The 20,785-nt window shown below is 48.0% G+C and overlaps 2 protein-coding genes across 3 annotated transcripts in view; one reads left to right on the top strand and one right to left on the bottom strand.

Moving 5' to 3' along the window:
* Window positions 1-2,572, top strand: part of FOXK2 (forkhead box K2) — a 42,408-nt gene extending 39,836 nt beyond the window's left edge. The window contains exon 9 of the mRNA XM_021535830.3: window positions 337-2,572. Within this exon, the coding sequence (XP_021391505.3) occupies window positions 337-533 (197 nt within the window). The 3' untranslated portion in view covers window positions 534-2,572. The remainder of the gene's footprint in view (window positions 1-336) is intronic.
* Window positions 2,573-4,489: 1,917 nt separating this feature from the next.
* On the bottom strand, window positions 4,490-19,151 carry WDR45B (WD repeat domain 45B). 2 transcript variants are annotated; one of them, XM_021535831.2, is made up of 10 exons: window positions 18,968-19,151; window positions 14,145-14,219; window positions 12,340-12,441; window positions 11,667-11,754; window positions 11,074-11,168; window positions 9,549-9,739; window positions 7,678-7,763; window positions 6,916-7,017; window positions 6,295-6,416; window positions 4,490-5,961 (listed from the first exon to the last, which is right to left on the bottom strand). In XM_021535831.2, exons 1-10 carry the CDS (start codon window positions 19,032-19,034, stop codon window positions 5,855-5,857), a joined length of 1,035 nt encoding a protein of 344 aa, XP_021391506.1. In that variant the 5' UTR covers window positions 19,035-19,151; the 3' UTR covers window positions 4,490-5,854. The 2 variants fall into 2 exon arrangements, with proteins under 2 accessions (XP_021391506.1, XP_021391507.1); XM_021535832.2 differs by lacking the exon at window positions 14,145-14,219.
* Between the last annotated feature and the right edge of the window lie 1,634 nt (window positions 19,152-20,785).

Genomic DNA, 20,785 nt, shown 5'->3' with positions numbered 1-20,785 from the left:
GGGCCTATAGAAACACAGATGTGTGTTTGTCTGCGTGACACACATCTGTGTTCACACACATTGGTGTGTTTGTCTTTGCTGAAAGAAGGTTGGTGCCATCTGAGAAGAAAGAAATGCAGAGCAAATCCTGTTCCCTTTTCCATGTGCAGTAAAGCAGCTGCTTTCAGGTCCTGCTCTCAGCAGAGCAGCTTGGCAGCATTGCTTGGGCCCTGTGAGTCAGCTGGGGTCCAAAAGAAACTCAGGTTCCTTATTGTACAATGAAATTGCATAACTCAGTATTGTGTATGTGATTTGACAAGGATCAGGGTGCTGAAGTTTGTACTCTCCTTTTTGCAGCTGCTGCAAGTCCTTTGCATATGTTAGCAACCCACGCGTCCGCATCGGCGTCGCTCCCCACCAAGCGCCAGAACGGAGACCAGTCGGAACAGCAGGAACTCAAACGTATCAAAACAGAGGATGGAGAGAGCATAGTCATAGCTGTGAACGTGGACACCCCACCCGTGGCAGTGAGTGACAAAGGCAGCCAGAACTAGAAACTTTAGGGGAGTTTTCCTTTTTTTTTTTTTTTTTAAAAAAAAAAAAAAAGCTACAAAAAGAAAAAAAAACCAACACAAAAAAACCAACAAAAACAAACTCCGTGGTGCCAAAAGGAGACACTTAAATCTAACACCTAAAATGTTGGAACATGTTCTCACGCAGTGGGGAAAGGGGCCCTGTGAATCAGACTTCAACTTTCAGCACTGAAACAAAACCCAACACAGGTGGCCTTAAAACTTGGTAATTTAAAGTCAAAACTGCAGAACCATGTTGTTGTAGAGGCTGTGTCCCCGCCCCTCCTGCCCCACGGACTGTGTGTGCTGGGAGGGCTGCAGCTTTAACAGGATCTGTCAGATTTTTCCCAGGACTGAGGATCTCAGTGTAACGGCAGCATGATAGCGCTTAGTGTGACTGGTTCAACCGATTGTAAATTCCTAAAGGGAACAGAGGCAGGAGCCATTCCGACACCGTGGCAGCTAAGCCTTTCCGAACCACCCACCCATGCAGTTGTTGATAGATATGCAGTATTTTGTTGTTCACATGTGGAATTAGAAATTTTTGAGGTGTATTTTCATTTCTTTGCAAAACAATGGGGTCTTTGACATTTCAAATCACTCCATTTCTACTCCGGAAACTTTGGAATCACACAACTACTTTTCATGTGAAATTTTGTTTGGTAAAAAACTGAATGTAGGGTTTTTTTAACCAACGGAATGATTTACTTTTGTCTGTCCTGTTCCAGTTCAGATAAAGCTACTTTATTACATCTGCAAATTTTCATATTTTAGCAGTTGCCTGATAAATTTAATCAAATTTTATTACCATGTGTAGTGATCAAACGCTTCTTTGGGCTTGCATGTAACTGATTAGAAACTCTGATGTAAATGAGCCGTTAACTGACGTAAAGAACTGCTATGGATTTGACCAGAGCTGCACTTACCTGTTTCTCTCTCTGCTACCTTTTGCTGTTTGTTACTTTGTGTTGACTTTGACTGTCCCTGGCATATTTTTCCAGTCTAAAGTAAAACAAGAGTCTCGCTTAATATTGTGTATGTTTAAGATAACAGACTGTTCTTCATTTAGAAAGATAAAATTCTTTATCACGAGTCCTTTTAAAAAGAGTAAAATTATCTTGTCAGAGGTATATTCGATATTTTTAAGCTTAAGCACCCTTCAGTAGAAATTAATCTGCCCCGTTTCTCTGTAACACTTTGATGTCAGACACTGACCTCGGGGTCTCCATGACCAGTAGCTGTTGTGGTTTTCTAACAGTGGCTACCAGATTATGGTAATAATTTTTTTTTTTTTTTTAAGTGTGTGTTCTGCAGTTGAACATTTTAAAATGTATCGGTAATTTCTCACTTTAATGTGGTAATAGATTCCACTTTACATTTCAAAATTCAATTGAAACAAGGCTGCTGTTCAGTCTTCAACTCACACAACGTCTTAGTTCCTCCTGCAGCCAGGTGAGTGGGAGCCGGAGCTGGCTCCATCGGAATCTGGTTTTTGTCCTGTTCTGTAATAAAGATGCATTATTTATATTTCCTTTCCTGCTATGAAAGGAAAAACTGTATTTTCATGATGGACTGAACAGTTTGGAGTGGTTATTTTAGGCAGCTTTTGGAAACTATTTACCTAAAGACCAAATATGAGAAATGTGTACAAGTTTTGTGTTCATCCACACAATGGAACTGTTACAATGTCTCTGCAGATAATACATTAAAAAACTATGAAAAAAAAAAACTCTACACAAGCTGGATTTATAACAGGCATTTAAAGAAAAAGCATAACCTGAAAAGAAGCATTTCTGTACAATTGCAACGTTTTCTTTAGAGGTTTTAAAAATAAAAAAAAAGTAAAGTTTTAACATACTTTTTTTAAGAAAAAAAAATCCAGTACTAGTAATTTAATTTGGTGTTGAATGAATTGACTAGAATGTGGTTTATTTTCAGAAGTGAGAATCTGTTCACACTAGGGCTAGGTGAATAATAGTGTATAAGATTTTTTTAAATAAAATTAAATTTTATTCAGCAAATTAACTAAGTTGAAATTACTCAACAAGTGTGTTTGGAATATTGATGTATATTTGGGTTAATGCAGCTTCTGTGGCAGCCCCACCAGGCCAAGGTGCCCCTTCCAGGCGTGTCCCAGGTGCCACGGGCATGGAGGGGCCTGGGGCTGGACCCTGCCAGGGTTTTGCACTGTTTGGGGCACAGGAACGTGTCTGCCTCAGATGGATCTTTATTTCTGTAGGTAAGTTTTGGATGTCACTTTCTGGAGTCACTGTCATGAATGTGGGTTTGGTGTCTGATCCCCTTTTCCTGCACTGGTTGCAGTCTCTGTCTCTCAGCAGCTGGGGAAATGCTTTCAAGGAGCAGGAGAACTTTGGTGGAAGCTGGGTCAGGTTTTCATGGCAGTGCTTTTAAGAGCTGGGGAGAAACCCAACTCCACAAGCCTTGGATGGCTGTGGAACTGCTGGGCAGGGCTTTGGTGTTTGGAGCTGAATGGGCAGAGCCTGTTCCTTGAAGAGAAAACACTGGTCTGAACAAACACAACCCTTGGGGAAGAAGAAGAAATTAGCTTACCACGGGAGCAGTGAAGTGGTGCAATTGTTGCTGTGCCCCGGGGCAGGCAGAGCAGTGTGACCCAGCCCCAGCTGTGGCATTGAGGCTGCTGTGTCCAACACGGCCCTTCTGCCCTGGGTCTGTAAGAACTGGTCGTGTCTCACATCTCCAACTGCACTGATTAATCTTGTGTTTTCTCCTTTATTGTACCTAAAGGTTCTGAAAGCAATCCTTGTATTCCAGTTTCTGCTGGCAGACACCTGAATTACTGTGGAATTTAGTGCACTGACTCATTCGTTTTCCTGTCAGGATTCTGAACTGTGACACAGGTACTGTGGAGAGAGGTGGCAAAATGGGGAGAGAAGGCGTTGAGTTACTTTTTAATACACAAGGAACTGCTCAGCCCTGTACTTTTAAGAGCAGATGCTGGTGCCAGTAGGTTTTGTCCCACTTGCTGTGGGAGCTCTCTGCTTTCCTGGGGGCTGGGGGTGACCCTGTGGCCATGTGGCAGCAGCAGTCCATCAGAGCCAGGTGCAGGGCCCACGGCCCTCAGAGCACCATTCCATTTCCCAGCGAGTGACTGAGGCTGTTCATTTGATTGTAGAGCTGTGCAAACGCTGGGTAATTCATCCACAGCAGTGCTGCAGCACTGCCAGAGCAACCTGGAGGCAGCACCAGCTGGGAAGACTCAGTCCTGTGCTGGATTTGATTCCTGTGAAACAGCTGTACCTACTCACATCCATTTGCAGGTAGCACAAGAAGTCTGAGGTGTATTAGAGCATTCCAGGGTTACTGCAGCACTGCAGGCTGCCTGCACAGGTGTGTTATTTTCATTCATGCTGCCACGTTGGAGCAGAGGTTTAGGGAAAACTTTACACATTTAAAGAGTTTAAACATTCCCCAGAAATGTTTGTAGTCTCTTGTCAGCCCTAGGGTAACAGGAACAGGAGGGGGGGGTTGGTGCAGCAGCAGCTGAGGCCCAGCAGAGCTGCTGGAGCAGAGGCAGGGGCTGGGTGGGGAGTGCAGCAGTTTCCTGGTGCTGGAGCAGGAGCAGCTCCACTTGCACAGCCAGAGGGGATTTCCATCACCCTGGGGAGCAGAGCAGCGCTGCCCCATCACATCCTTCTCCAGGAGATGACACTTCCAGGCCTCCTGCTGGTCCAGCCCAGGAGGGAGAATGGTAAGTGCTGAACAAGAACTGGTTTGCACTGGGAAGTTGGACTTGTTTTGGGACAGACAACAAGGTGCGTGTCCCAGGCAGTGGCTCACTGCTCCTGTCCCCTCCTCATGCAGCAGATTCAGCTCCTGTCCTTCACCAGCCACCACTATTGACTCACATGTTTATTCCCCCAGCCTGGAGCAATGGAAACCATGGCTGTGACCATCAGTGAATACAGCAAAGTTAGTCACTTTTATTTAAAAGAAATAACATATTACAAATAAGTGTGCAAAACAATTTCTGTGGTTAAATACGCATAAAAGCAACATGCAACCTCGACATCAACATGGTAAGTTAGTCCTTAGTAGGTTACATGACACTAAAAGGGACTTGTCAAAGTTAGAGTTTGCAGCTGAAGTCACAGAGTGTCAGGGCTGAAGCATCTGTGAAATTAGCTTTCAGAAGAGAAGACCTCCCTGCCCCAGTGTTTAGTGCCACAGATGCTGAACTTGGGGCTATCTCAGGTTCTGGGTTAGGAGCTTGTGCCTTAGGTCAGCAGGAAATAGGGGAACAATTTTTGGGGAAGAGTGTACAAGTCTAACCTACCTGTCCCTGGGCCAGCAGCAATAGTATGCGACAGCTCAAAGGGAAAAAAAAAAAAAAGAAGTTTGCAAGGTTAAAGCCATTGCAGACATGGAACTTCCTGCCACCTTGTTCAGTTCTTGTGCTGGACGTGGCCATGGCCTCTCCAGCCTCCCAGCTGCAGCAGTTTGGCAATAGTTTGGCAGCAGTTTCACAGCTGTCACACCAGTACCGACTGTTGGGTTATGAAAGGAATCGGCTCTACAACTCCAGGGCCCTGGGTGCTTGCTGTGCCCACACAGGAGAAGGGGTTGGGTCAGCCCTTGCCCAAAACTGCCTCCAGCTCCTTCACAGAGTTTGGCACCTTGGACAAGTAATGCCAAAATTACAAATCCCTCACCTGAAGCAGCACTGGCAGGGGCCACAGGACCACCACCACCCAGCCCCGGGCACCAGGTCAGAGGACAAGCAGGACTTGGTCCACACGTGTCCCTTGCTCCATACTCATCACCTTCTCTGTCAGCTGTGCCAGGGGAGGGAGGAGGCAGGACTCCTGCTGGAGAGAGCATGACCCAGAGTGTTCCCCTGCTCCCAGCCATGCAGTGGAACTAAAGCAATGCCTAAAATCTTCTGGTTTCACATCCCTTTTCCTAAAGCCAGCCAAAGGTGTGGACAGCCCCCGCAGAGCTTTTCCTGTGGCAGGCACTCTTGTTGGAGCTACAGTCATGTCACAGTTTAGACTAAAGAGAAACCCAATAGGCACAAGCTTGTTGAAAGCCACATCTTGAAAACTTGAGTTGGTGACAGTAACCCAAAGAGATTTTAATGATGAATACTTGCAGAAATGAGAACAAACATATGAAGTCCACTACTTCAGAGCTGCTTGTGATCATGTTGAGCCAGGCTTCTCCATGAGCTCTGCTGAACTTGTGGATCAGTGCTGGGCACTCAGAACTGTCCCTCAAAGGCTCGGGTGGCCGAGGCAGTGCTTTGAGCCGTGCACTCCCCTCAGTCAAAGCTTGTCGTCCGTCATTTCTAGGAACTGAGCGTACACATCCCTTGAGCATTCCCCTTTTTGGTTGAATAAGAACTTGTAGTAGCTGCCATCTGCACATATTGCTGCAACACAAACAAGCAGGGTCAGGGGGCTGTGCCAGAGGTGCTTTCCTTTGCTCCAGCCCCAGTGTGAGCTGCCCTTCAGACTCACAGAGGTGTTCTGGGGGGAACCCTGAGCCACCAGCCCTGTCAGCCCTGTGCTGTGCCAGCCTCGTGCTGTGCCAGCCTCGTGCTGTGCCAGCCTCGTGCCTCCCTCCGTGGGCAGTGGGAGCAGCCAGAGCTCTTGGGTGACAGGGACACTCAGCCCTGTCTCAGCAGAGCATTCCCTCCCTCCAAGCCAGCACAATTCAAAGCCTGGTTCTCCAGCCAGAACCTGGGGATACCTCCAACACTCACCTATGACAGCATTTGGCTCTGTTCCAAAGGCACAAATGCACGGAGAGCCTGAGGGAACCTGGAATTTGGAAAAACTCCATTTGGAACTGAAGTATTTGGGGAGAAAGGTGGCAGAGGCCAAACTGAAAGAGAAAACAGAAAAGACATTAACAGGTTGGTGTTGACTAGGGTGGATTCAGAGCTGCTGGAGTGACTGAACAAAGTGCAGGTTTCACTTGATTTTTTTACTGGCTTTTTATCTGAGTAACAATCAGATAACCTGAGTAATTTCCCCTTGCAGGAAGGGAGACACACTACAATTACCTTGCTGGCTTTAAGTGACTGCAAAAACTGCCAGAAGGATTGATTTTTAGTAGAGGAAGGTGTCCACAACATATGTTCATCCTAAGGTCCACTAAAATCTACAATGACCCTCTACTGAAATGCTACAGCCCCTCAAAGAACAGCAGGAACTTGGCAATTACCAGAGATTACTAAATCTCCAGCTTCAGGCCAGCCCAGCTGATAAAATTTTCCACCTTCAGCAGTGTGATCTTGCTATTTAATGACATGGCCAGTGCTCTAAACGCAATCCAAAGCTCAAGGACCACCCCCAGGGCTACAGAAGGGCTCCATCCCTACCTTGACTGCTTATTTCTTTTGGGGTCTTCTGCAGCAAAAATGTGGACTGTGCCGTGGTCACTGGAGACGCAGATGAGGGAAGCATCCTGGTTGAAGTTAATACTGCAGAGAACACAGACAGCTGCAGGAATTCTCCTGGGACAGACCCACAGCCCTGGCCCAGTCCCGCTGCTGCAGGTGTGCCAGCCCAGCAGGGGCTGCTCAGGAGGAGCCAGGGCTGCTTTGGGATGAACAGGGCCTGCAGTGGCAGCATCAGCAGCCCTGCCTGGACACCACTGGTGTCTGAGGAGTGGGCAGAATGTGCAACTGCTACCCCACAGCAGGGCTTGGCAGAGGAATGGGAGTTTTCATGGGGAGTGGGCAGAGGGTTTCCCTGCTCCTGAGACAGTCACACCTCTGCCCTGGGTGCTCCCCTGCACGTAAGGATGTGGGGATAAAGCTCCCCTTGCCCCCGGGCTCGCCCCAGTCCCCCCGGGTAGTGTTCAAGTGCATTAGGGCACCTCCCTGGGTGTCAGTGGGAAGTTCAGCATCCCCCAGTTCCCACCTGGGTTGAGGAGAGTCAGGGCCTGGCAACAGCCACAGCTCTGTCCCTGGTCGTGTGGCCTGTGCCAGGCCTCACAGAGCTCCCAGCTCCTGCCTTCTCCTCCCAGCAGCGAGCCCAGAGGGAGATGCAGAGGCAGCCAGGGTAGCACAGCCATCCTGTGCTGGCTGAGGGGCTCAGCACACCCAGACCACAGATGGCACAGAAGCAGCTGCACGTACCAGTATATATTGGCTGCCTGTGATCCTCGACGTAGCTCCTGGATTAAATTCCCTGATGAAGTATCAAATATTCTTATGAGGGTCCCCTTGGAAAGGAATCAAGCATTGTATTAGGAAAGGCAGAAGACTGTCTTTACATCTGTGAATGCATCCTAAAATTTTGTCTGACCAGTATGCCACTGCATTCACTGCTGGTGTTTTCTTCTTGGTAGATTTGCAAACCTCTCTTAATTTTGGGGAAGAACACTAGTTTCCCCCCACACCATCACCACAATGTTACAATGCTTTAGGGTACAATCTTGTCACTTAGTGACTCAGGAAGTCACTTTTAGTTCAGTTCTAAGCCACTGCTGCAGCCCTGGCCCTGATTTGCAGACACTGGTTGGTGTAGAGTGTGCCCAGGATCTGTGGGTCGCTTCTGCCATGCTCCCCTCAGTACTACTGCATTTTTCATTCTTTCCCACTAAGTACAATCAAGCTCTGGCTGGTCTTGTCTTAAAACTGGTTCAGTTGACAGAAGAATCAGTTACCACACACTCATGATCTGTATTGATTGAGTCTGAGACACCGCCCAGTCAGGTGACAGAACACTGCACAGGGGAACTCCTTCAGCTGGAGCCACCAGCCTGACAGCAGAGCTGCATGAGCCAGGGTGTCCCAAACAAAGTGATCAACAAATCAGTGCTGCGTTCCTCTGATGAAGACTGGGTGTACAGTGTAGGCACCACCACCTGCAGCTCCTGTGACACACCTGGTTAACAGAGGCAGCTCTCCAGGCACACACCAAGAAATAACTACCAGCAGAGAAAGACTTGGTAAACATAGTTTAGTTTTGATTTAAGAGACAGCCTTGAGATGTTTGCTGACTGTGCTCAGACTCCTAGTTCAGTTGGAAAATAAAGCTGCTTGAACTTCTTTTCTATGCAAAACAAAGAATGTTTAATACAAATGCAGCAGATAATGGCTCTATTTAGCAATGGAGTTGGCAGCTTTTAGAACTCTGTTTAGAAGACATGAAATCATTAAGCTTAAGATAGACATTTTCTTTTTTCTAAACTGTTTGAGTGACAGGCTGGGCAGTAGAAACTATGTGAAACAGAGACTCCTTGGATTAATTTGGCTTGTCCTTAAGAAACTGATTTCAGCTGAGTGGAAGAAGGCAGCAAGAGCTGTGCTTGCCTCAAGGTTCATCTGCCTGATGTTCCCTGGGGAGATGAATGCCCTGGCAGCTCTCTCTGTGGCTCCCAGGGAGAAGGCATTTGTCATTTGCCTCTGTGCCTCAGCCCAGCACAGGGGATCTGCACTGCACCCTAAGTTCATGTTCTTGTCAGTGTCCTGTCTCTTCAGCCCTGTGGAAGACGTGGCCACACGCTCCCTTTCTGTGTGAGGGGGCAGAAAGGGACAGGGCACCCACCCTGTCCTGCTCTGTAACAGGAGCTAAGCCAGAGCAGAACAGAGCCTGCCAGTACAACTGAACTACTTACAGGTATTTCTTTAGCCAGTGGGTTTGGAGTGAATTTAAGCAGAAAATAATAAAAGTGAAGAATGCAAATAAGCTCCCCCCGTCAATGCTTTTTTAATAAACTAACAGTATCTCTTGAAGAACACATCAAAGACAAGTTGTGTTGAAATGTCACTGAAGAATCACTGCTACAGCCAGCTAAAACAAATCCTACCTCAGGCACAGCCCTTGGCTGTTGGCTGTTTGGGCATCTCAGAGGAGTAGGGAAGATAAAGAGCGAGAGTGAGCAGTTCACTAGCAGATTTTCCCACCAGGTATTTTTGCCTTTCCTTCAAAGGATGTGACTTGCTATTTTATCTCACTACACTAGAACACACAGTAAGTCAGAGGCAGGGGACATCATTCTTACTTTTTCTGATGCTGTTGCAATCCTTGTTCCCTGCAGGTTTAAAGCGATGCAGCTCAAGACTCCTTCGTGAGCTGGGATGTCCACAGGAGGCTTCTCCGTGTTAGCCAGATCCACGATCTGCACGTGCCCAGTGTGTGTTCCAGGAAATGCAAGAAGAGAATTATTACTATTTGGACAAAGGACACAGAGACCTGAAAGACACAAGAAAAAAAGAAAAAAGAGAACAATTCAATCATTTCAATAACATAATCAACTTTTCAAATGTAAGTTTCTAAAATATTGATCATTTCAGGATAAACAAATACCCATGGAGTAAACCCAAATCTTATTTTAATGGCTAGTGCCATTACATTAATTGCTAGTCCCAAGACATCATCTGTCCATGAGTGTGGAGCACAGTTAAGCAGAGGAGTAGCATAATTTTAACTTGCTATCATCACTTTATTTCAATGTAATCCAGTTGTGGTTATCCAGAATCTGAATGATTTTGCAGATCAGCCCAGTCAGTCTATTACATCAAAGTTATTTTAAGAAGAAGTTAAAAGGTCTCCTCAGCAACTCAGAAAGGGTAAGAATTTATCAGAGAAGACGCCTGAGCTTCTGCTCCATCAGTGAAGCTATTGTTAATTTGTGTTTCAACTTGGTTCTTACAGCACTGGCACTTTTGTCTTTGTAATGTTTTGTGGCCCATTTAAGGTAAATCGCCAATCCCAGGTGTTCTGCGGATGCCAAGTGAATTCCTGAAACCTCAGCACAAGAAAAAGCCTCCTCTTCCTCCATCCCCTGCCTGTCAGTCAGTCAGGCTGCTGGAGCTGCATGCAGGCTGGGATTCCATAACAGCAATGCCACGTCTGCTCCAGGCAGGCATGAAAACCCTCAGAGATGGGGATTCCAATCCTGTATAATGTGGTGGAGAAAACACCCTCCTGACATCCCAGCTGCTCCTCTCCACCAGTCAAGCACTGCCTGCACCCCTTGTTCAGCACTTTCAAGCAGTGCTTGCTCCACCCTTGCTGACACTCCTCCAAGCCACTGCCAGCCCTGCAGAGCCCTTCACCAGCTCCTGCTGCCATCACTGAATGAGCCCCTCCCCTTGGTTCAACACAGCCACAGCCAGGCCTTGCTATTTAAAAATAACAGCATCCGTTTGCTCACTGGGCTCTTTTTAACAGGAGAGTTTGCTCAACACCTCCAGCTCTATTAGGAAAGATAAATTATGCATTTTACTGGGATCTGTGTTTATAATTAACCTTCCAGTAAAAATACAGGTTCTTTGCAGAAGAAAGCATACAGCTCTGCAGAAACCTCATCTATAACATGAGCACAGGAAACAGCTTTTCTGGGCCAAGTATTTATAAATTCAAATAACCCTTCTATAAACACAAGATCATCTCCAAAGGACACGACTGCAGTGCAGTAAGTGTTTAATGACTTCTAAAGAACTGACTGAGGCAGCTGAAGATAAATGGTATGTCAAGAACACAATAAACCTGCTTCCATTCCCCAGCCCACATGTACAACTAACCTTTAGGGTTGTAGCAGGTTTCAAAGACGTGCAGCTGGTGGGGATTGTGTGTGAAGGTGAAAACTTTAATCATCGAGTCCAAGACAACCACAATTCTGCAACAGACCAGAAGTTCCTGTGACTCGGGTGGATAAAACAGGGACACAAACATTCATTCAGCCCTGCAAAGACCTTCAACTGATTTAACAGCCACATTCTTCCTGCCCTCCCCCACAAGAGACTCCCAGCCTTGCCGCAGCCACGCAGTGATAAGCCTGCAAAGCACTTTTATCCAGCCCCTCCACCCACGCACACACAGACTCCAGCTGTTCACAGCTGCTCCTGCTCCAGGGATCTGCTGGAATTTTCTTCACTCCCCTCTATACCTAGAAAACCAGCAGGAGCCACAGGAGATTTCCCTACATTAGGGGACCAGGAAGTCTTGTGGCTTTTCACCAAGCAGTATACTTGAACTGTGGCCTGTTTACACCTGATACTCTGGCCCCAAAAGGCTGTTTCAATTGCTGCTGTTACAGCAGGATCTTTTCCTTTTTACAAGCAGCTGGAAGGGAGTAGGAGCACAGAGCCAAGCTGGGTGTCTCTGCTGTACCTACCTGTCTCTTCGCAGCTTCACTGCTTTGACTTCTGTGGAAAACTCTATCTCAATGACAGTTTTCTTCTTCAGGTCATCCCAAATCATGACTAGAACAGTGCAGAGATTACATTAGATCATCAAGGAAAGATCCACAGCTCCCTTATAACAACTTGCAGCTCCCCAGCAGTCTGATCAAGAGGTCCACCCAATGGTTAAGCAGCTGCAGACAGGCATCCTGTTAACCAGAAGGCATCAAGCCACTATGTATCAGCCCCCTCACTCACACTGTAACTTGTGCAGGCAGGAGCTGGTCAACTCCAACCACAAAAACTGACAAAAAAGATATTCTAAAGAAAAGCAGCTCTTTTTTTGTTTGCTCTGAGAGTTACGGAAGAACTAATGCAGCAGTTGAAAAGAGTAGTACATTTTCCTACAAAGCCTGCCAGGGAGCTTCCTGCTCCTTGCAGAGCTGACTGTGAGAAGGTCAGCAGGCCTTGGAGAGCAGTCCCTGCAGGTACCAGCCTGTCAGCACTGCACCAGCAGTGATGCAACTCACTGCACCACGGTGACTTAAACCTGCAGCAGCATCCCCTTCACCCGACCTTCAGGACACGGCTCAGGCCCGGCTGTGGGAGCTCTCTGGCAGTGTCACACAGGGCAGGGTCTTTGCAGGGCCCACCCCTCAGGCTCACCTTTGTTGGGTGGGTACTTCGGCTTTTTTCCTCCACCTACTAGTGCTAAATAGTTGCAACGAAACAACATTTCCACATGGCCGACACCACCTTCTAGAAACTCTGCAAGACAAATATTTCATTTGAGGTGTCAGAACTGGTTAAATTACCATCCAATTTTTACAACTGTTACAAGAAAAGCTTGTGCTATCCAGCACGTTTTTCAGGCACCTGAGAAGAAGAGTATGTTCCTACCCTGGCTGCCCTTAAAAACCAGAGAATGTGGATTCCTTGAAAGTTCTTCATACTGGAGCAGTAAAGCCCTGGATTTCATACAAGCCCTTGTGGTTTCTTCAACAGCACTTCTGAGTGCTGTGTTTCCTTCCTGAACAGTTGTACTTGAACACTACCCCTTTCTGCTGCATTGAAGCATTTAAAGCAGGACAGCACATTCTGCTATGAAGAGGTGTTACCACTGTGACAAAATGGTCTACAGTATTAACAAGGGATAACCTGAAACAATTTGAGAATGTGTAATGTGTTCTGAATCTGTTAGAGCACTGAATGAATCATTGCTTGGATGGGAATTTCTTGGAACTCCTGGATGCAAGACAGACAAATTGGGGTTGCAACAAGATTTGGTTTCATACTGTGTTACAGAGAAAATCAAATGGACAAGCTCCAGCTGGGAGTGTCTTGGGCAGGTTTAAACCCACATGAACAATGAACAGGATCTCTGTGCCTACGCAGCCAGTTCAGTGAGAGCTCTCAGAACCCACAGGGAAAAGGCAATCTGACTCATAAGAAACTTTTCACCACAGGAGTGCTGGAAGTGTCTCCATCCAAAGCTGCTGAAAGGGAGAGTTTTGACAAGCAACTCTACAGGACTTCAGGCTGAATCCTGACTCTTCAAGCACAATGTCACAAGTGATAGCCCAAGGCATGTTGCTTATGGAAGAATTTACTGTTAAGAGCAGGAAATAGTTTGTCACCTTTGGCCATGTGAACAGTGACTAAAATCCTTACAGCAGTAGCAAGTGAAAGTATGGCTGATTTTGCAGGAATTGTTAGTTAAGTACATTTTTCCTCTTAATTAAATCCCTTTTCTCACCACAGGCTGAAAGTGCTGAGAAACCTGTTTAGCAGTACACTTCCTATATTTAGGGTTAGAATGACATGACTGTTTCAGTTTCCCATATTTTGATTCAGTTTTGTTTGCTTTCTGATAAAAAGCTCCACTGTTAACACAGCTCATTTACTGACTTCTGTTAAGACACAGGAGTAGCTTTACCACATTAAGACCCTCCCATATTTTTAAAGCTTACATAGAAGGTAAGATTTAGAGCATTAGAGGTTTGACCTCTCAGTGCTCTTGCAGACAATACTCTTGAGTATGAGGAATGTTACACTGAGATCTCCAGGAAAAAGCCTGGAGTCTTATTGCCACGCTGGATCATCCAGATCAGCACACAAGAACAGAACAACTTCTGATGGCTGCAGGGAGCGACTCCTCCTGCTCGTAAATACCCAGGAAATGCCTCTCCTACTCAGGCTACAAACATTAGCAACAGCAAATACAACTCTGCCAGAAGCTGAGACAAATTCCTCATCAGCCAACTGTGCAAATTAACAGCACGGAGACTTTTGACCAGGCAATGGCACAAGTGAGAGTCCCTGTGGGACCAGCAGGAGCTGCCTTTCCTGAGGCTTTATTCAAAGCCTTCCAGGGATGGAAAAGTGAAAGCTGAGCAAGAATCAGTCAGGTAAAAATGAGAAAGCTGAGCTTCCAGCACAGAGCAGCATGGTGTAGTAAGTAAGTGTTTTACCTTGTTTCTCTTTCTCTTTGAGTGGATCGGCATTATAAACTCGGAATCCATTTTCCATTCCACATGCAAAGCATCCTGTGGTAAAAAGCACATATATACACATATATATAGTAATTGCCAGATACACTCAAGAAGGAAGCAAGAGCCAGAGGGTTAGGAAAGCATTGCTCAATGACTGCATGGTTACACTCAAGCTGAAGAACACTCACAGGCTCTCTTAGTGAAAATCTTCCAGAGAAGTTGTCCTCCACACTGGCCTGGTGCAAATATCTTGGTATTGGTTTTAGGCAGGTAAGAAAACAACAAAAGGGAAGGAAACCAATTCCCAACCCACCTGGATCCTGTGCCATGCACTAGAGTGCAGGAAACCAGCATTTTAATGTTTATGGTCCAACAGTTATGAAGTGAGCTCCCTCCTTTCTTAATAGATCCACATTCACCTCATTACAACTCTGCTGTGCATGTTTCCAGAGCATGGTGCTCATCAAACAGCTTTTCCAACTGTGCTAACAAGAGCTCACTGCTGTACCAATGTAATAATTACATGCCAATAGCTGAAGTCTAACCCAGGACATAAGCAGAAGCCAGATTAAAACTCTCTGGAAAATAATTGCAGTTACTTTTTATATAGAGGTATGTGCTTCTTTAGTGGAATCCATTAAGCTGCCAGTCCCTCATCCTGCTCACAGGTGAACACAGGCACTGGTACAAAGAAATGCCACTGTGAACTCAGCAGTGACAAGCCACCAAGCTGCTGTCACTGGCAGCACCCTGAGGGCAGGTTGGCTGCTCACAATTCTTATGTACTGTACCAAAAATCCAGTTAAAGATCTCTGAGGTACTGGAACATAAATTTCAGTTACTCTGGTTCTATTCTTATGTACTGCAATGATTTGAACCCCTCAAATAAAAGCTGAGAAGCTCTGTCTAAACACAACCCTTCTCCAAACTCGACACTCCAACAATCACAGGGCATGTGGGGGAAGAAAACAAAACAAAACAACCTATGCCCTTAACCCAAAAGACTCCCAGGTACAACTTCACCCTGTCCAAGATACTGTAATAAATTAAGTGCACAAAGTTCTTGTTTACATAGATAAACACAGACACAAAGTAGATCATGTGAATGTAATAATTGTAGCAGGATTAGCAATCATATTGCCATAGGCTATGATATGAACCCTGTTGACTTTCTCTCTTCCCCCCCAGCACTGATTTGCTCTGGCAGCTGGGTCTGTAAGTGTAAGCTGCTGTGATCTCTCAGCACTGGGACAGCCAGGGAGCAAACTGCAATGGAAACCTTCCCTCTACATGAAGCACTGCTGTACAGGATGAGAACTGATCTGCTCCTCACAGCTGATCCATATAATTATTTTCTAGCAACAGTTTTCTACTTCCATATTGTATTTCCAAGTCAAAGGGAAAGGATGCTAAAGGTGTTCTACAGTAAGAAAGCGCTGTAAGGTTTGAGTTGTGCTAATCCCAGAAGCTCCTAACAGCCCAAATGCAGCATTCCTGATGCAATCAAACACACACTTTACACTTCCTGCAGCACCACTACAGCTTTCTGCAGGGCCAACCTCATGAGTAAGACGTGGGCTGCTTTAATGCCTTGGGAATATCCACATTTTTAACTGAAGACAACACAGCAGAACATGGGGATGTGAGTAACAGTGAAATTCCCCATGTGGTCGATCACTACCCACAGAGATAGGAGGCTCTCAAGCACTGCAACCCTCAAGTCAAGCAAGAGAAGAAAACCCTACAGGAAGATTCCTGTTCCTGCTTCATTTCCAGGCTACAGGAGCAGATCTGAAGCTTGGCGATTCCCATCTGACTGATTCCTGTTCCACTGGAATCACAAATTTGATGGCTACAGCTTGTAGCCATGTGAGAGCTGGAAGGAGCTGTCAGAGGAGGGAAAGCTTCCTCAGGCACACTTCCTTCCACAAGAAGTGCACCTCTTTTTTGAAGAAGGGACTGATGAGCTGAAAAGCCACTGACAAAAGATAACTCAGATACTTTTTAAAAAACACGTAATGATTACAGAGTTATTGCCCTGACCCACAGTCATGCTTGTTCCTACAGTGAAAGTGCTTTTTGCTAACAATGCCAGGGAGACCAGAGTGAGTTTTGTTCCTGCAAGTCTGCAGAAAAAGGAAGGGTTCAATTAATGACTAGCCTAGAAGATGCCACAGGCTGAAGGGAACACGTTGGCACAGAGAAATCTGCAGGCTCTGGGGCCTAAAGGCCCACAGTGGCAGGAGTGGAGCACAGGGAAGTGATGATATCCAGCAGTTTCTGCCATGGTGGTTTTCCTTGGCACCACAAATGCTGTGTAAAGCCAAAAGCACAGGAGCCTACCAACATTCCAGCCCACTGAAGAAGAGTAAATACGTAAGTCAAGTGTTTCCACACCAGAACAAACCTACACCTCAGTTTTCAAAGCAGCTTTAGGCTACAACAGTGGCAATCAGCAATTTACAGGTATGGCCATTTATTATGATGTTTTGTCTCTTTATTTCTGAAAAGCACTTTAGTGTCCTTCTCAAAGAGTTAGGAAAGGATCTGAAATGAGGAGCTCACAATCTCCAAATTAAGAAGATAAAATCAGAATATTCTGACTTCAAACAACTGACAACTTCCATTTCCTTGTGTTACATTGTTTCTTTGCTTTTTAATTTAAAGCTTAAAAGTAGCAAAAGCACCTGATATAAAACCAGCATCATTCAAGTCAGACTGAGGAAGGCCCATGGCAGAACAACCACAGCTGCTTTATCACTTGCCAGTCAGGGAGATTCAGCCCCAGAGAGACTTCTTGGATGGTTCCTCCTGTTCTCCCATCCTTGTGGGATCGGCCAATCTTAAATTACTAAGAAATTAGGTTATTGTGGCACTACATGCAGACACCCACACTTGTGAGCTTCAGCACCCCAGTGACTCACAGTCTATTCCCAGCAGAAGCAAGAAGGAAGCAGGGAGCTTTCCCTCCTCTCCTTCAGCTGGCCAAACATCACCTGCCCTTCAGCACTTTACAAGAGCCCTAAACTCATAAAAGGTCACTGAGTTACCTGCAGTGCAGCGTCATCGTTCCTACCACGAGCAGCTCCAGGAGCTGCCAAACAAAAGCCAGTTGTGGATTTTCTTCATGTTTTTTGTCATCACTCAACTGCCTGGCCAGCTGAGGTGGGATGGGATATGAATATTGCCAGCACACAGAGTCCCAAGACAAATTACTTAAGGTGCTTTGGATGTGGTATCATTTGAAAAAGGGGGATGTCTTGCATTTATTGCTACAGAATTAAGGGAGCCTTCATAACTTTAAATGATGATCTAAAGGCATTTTTCAACAAAAGAGAAACTTTTCTTCTTACACAGCTCTACAGATCAAGCATCAAATATCACTGCTCCATTACAGACCCTGCATATCTGAAATTAAGGTCATCCTCAAAAATCTTTTTCCTCTCTGTTGGAGAGGCAAGATGAAGATAAGTGCAGAGCTGCTAAGAAACAAACAATTCTATTCTTTTTAAATCTATGGGATAGCAGGAAGAGAGCTGCCAAGATGCTCTCACCTCATTACCTGCTTCATGTGCTATTGCCAAGATGTCATCAGAGACGTTTGACTAAAATCAACAGAATAATTCGTGTTTACACACGACTTCAACAGGTACGTGAGCTGCAGTGTACAACAACAGAGGCTGCAAGAGTGTCTTAAGCAATAATATTACTTGTTAAGGCAAAAGGATGTTACAAAATGATGAGCTTCTACTCCTTATTCCACAAAAATGACACTTACTCATAAGACTGGTGCTATTTTTGTCTTGCCAAAGCAATATGAGGAACATGCACCCCGTTTCTGGAGCAGGCCTTCTTCCCCTCTAACAAAGTGAAAAGATAAGCCAAGGATGCACGGGGGCTGTTGTACCAGTGCTTCCCTGCCAGTGTGATTAGTAGTGTTAACCACAGTTTTTAAAACACAAACGAGGTAAAAAGGAAGAAAAAAGCAGTTACACCACTCACTTTGAACGTGGAGTACTTACACTGTGAGACAGAGTGAAAATCCATTTAGATTTAAGTGAAATGTACCACTTTAAGCTTGCTAACATAAGTGAAATATGTTGTTTAGTCTAGTAACTACAGCACTAGCAAAGTTAAAGAAAAAATAAAAAAGACTTCTCAAACCTTAAAAGAAACAAGACAGAGTAACCCAGGAGTTCTTTCTGTACTTTCTGACAAAAACTAAGTACAACTAACTGCAAGTATAACGAAAATCAACAAAATAAATACACATAAACCTATTGTAAAATTCTATACATGTAGAAATTAGTCAAGATAATAAAAAAAAATCAGAAGTTCTCAAGAGCGCACATGTCCATTAAAGAACAATAAATCCCCACAGCACTGTGAATAAACATATCCCTACAAATCTTTATTACAATTGCAGAATTGTAATTTTTCATCCACGTTTCAACTGCGAGAGGGCTGATCTGTGAGCAGATCTCAAAGAAGCCCCTGAAGCACAGGGTTTGAGGAGGCACACAGGGTGAGCAGCCAAGCGCAGCAAGCCCCAGCCAGCCTGGTCCTGGTCCTGGTCCTGGTCCCGTCCCCTCACCCAGCCAGCTCTGCGAAGCGCTGGGCGCACACACACCGGCACAGCGCTACGACAGCAGCGAGCCGCTAAATCCAGCGGCCTTCCCGGCTGCTTCCCGCAGCTGCAGCCCGGGACGCGAGCGGGACCCCGCAGCGATGGGTCGGGGGAGCCGCGGCAGCCCCAGCCCGGCCCCGCCGCCCCTCCGCGGCGCCCCGGCCCGCAGCCTCACCGTGGTCCTGGTTGAAGCCGCCGTAGAGCAGCCCGTTGCCGTGCGGGTTGGCCGGGAGCAGGTTCATGGCTCCGGCTCGGCCCCTCCGCCCCCGCCCCTCACACCATGGCAGCGCCCGCCGCGGCAGCCCGAACCCAGCCGGACCGAACCCGCCCGAGCCGAGCCGGGCCGGGCCGAGCCGAACCGAGCCCGGCCGAGCCGAGCCCGGCCGAGCCGAACCGAGCCGGGCCGAGCCGAGCCGAGCCGAGCCGAGCCGAGCCGAGCCGAGCCGAGCCGAGCCGAGCCGAGTCCGCCCGAGTCCCGCCGGGCCGCGGCCGCCGCTTCCGGCCCTGCCAGGCACCGCTGCCGAGCGCAGAGCCCATCCAGCCGCCGGCGGGAGGAGCGCTGAGCAGTCGAGCGCCGCGGGAATGCCGGCGGGAGTGCCAGGAATGGACCGGGACTGACCGGGAGTGACCGCCGGGAGTGACCGGGAATGGACCGGGACTGACCGGGACTGACCGCCGGGAGTGACCGGGAATGGACCGGGAGTGACCGGGACTGATCGGCGGGAGTGACCGGGAATGGACCGGGACTGACCGGGACTGACCGCCGGGAGTGACCGGGAATGGACCGGGAGTGAGCGGGACTGACCGCCGGGAGTGACCGGGAATGGACCGGGACTGACCGGGACTGACCGCCGGGAGTGCCCGGGGCTGTGTCAGACTCCTGTCACACCGGGAACTGGCCCCTCGCACCGGGAACAGCCCCTCATAACACCGGGAGCATCTGTTCCCATACCAGCGGGAACAGACCCTCATAACACAGGAAACTTCCTCCATAACCGGCGGGAACAGCATCCCCTCACACCGAGAGCAGCCCCCCACCACTGCTGTGCCATTCCCCCTCACACCGGGAGCACCTCCATCACTGCAGGAACAAACTCCCCTCACACCGGGGGCAGCTCTCCATCGCTGCAGGAACAAGCTCCCCTCACACAGGGAGCAGCTCCATCACTGCGGGAACAAGCTCCCTCACACCGGGAGCAGCTCTCCATCGCTGCAGGAACAAGCTCCCCTCACACCGGGAGCACCTCCATCACTGCGGGAACAAACTCCCCTCACACAGGGAGCAGCTCCATCACTGCAGGAACTGGTCCCTCACACCGGGTGCAGCTCTCCATCACTGCGGGAACAAGCTCCCTCACACCGGGAGCAGCTCTCCATCACTGCAGGCAGGAGCTGTTCCCTCACACAGGGAGCAGCTCCATCACTGCGGGAACAAGCTCCCTCACACCGGGGGCAGCCGCCCCTCACACCGGGGGCAGCTCCATCACTGCAGGCAGGAGCTGTTCCCTCACACCGGGGGCAGCTCCATCACTGCAGGAACAAGCTCCCCTCACACCGGGGGCAGCTCTCCATCACTGCGGGAACAAGCTCCCCTCACACCGGGAGCACCTCCATCACTGCGGGAACAAGCTCCCCCACACCGGGAGCAGCTCTCCATCACTGCGGGAACAAGCTCCCCTCACACCGGGGGCAGCTCCATCACTGCAGGCAGGAGCTGTTCCCTCACACAGGGAGCAGCTCCATCACTGCAGGAACAAGCTCCCCTCACACCGGGAGCACCTCCATCACTGCAGGAACAAGCTCCCCCACACCGGGGGCAGCCGCCCCTCGGGCCGGGGTCCGCTCACCGCGCTGTGCCCGCGGGTCCCGCCCCGCGGGTCCCGCCGGGATCTCCCCGGTCCCGCACCCCGGCACGGATTTCCGCAGGGATCACGGCTCCAGCCGGGCTCCCCGCCTGCCTCATCCTCCTCCCCGCACCCCACACGGACGATTA

Source organism: Lonchura striata, chromosome 19, assembly GCF_046129695.1.
Source record: "Lonchura striata isolate bLonStr1 chromosome 19, bLonStr1.mat, whole genome shotgun sequence".
Taxonomy (NCBI): domain Eukaryota; kingdom Metazoa; phylum Chordata; class Aves; order Passeriformes; family Estrildidae; genus Lonchura; species Lonchura striata.
This window is presented reverse-complemented; position numbering and strand designations above follow the sequence as displayed.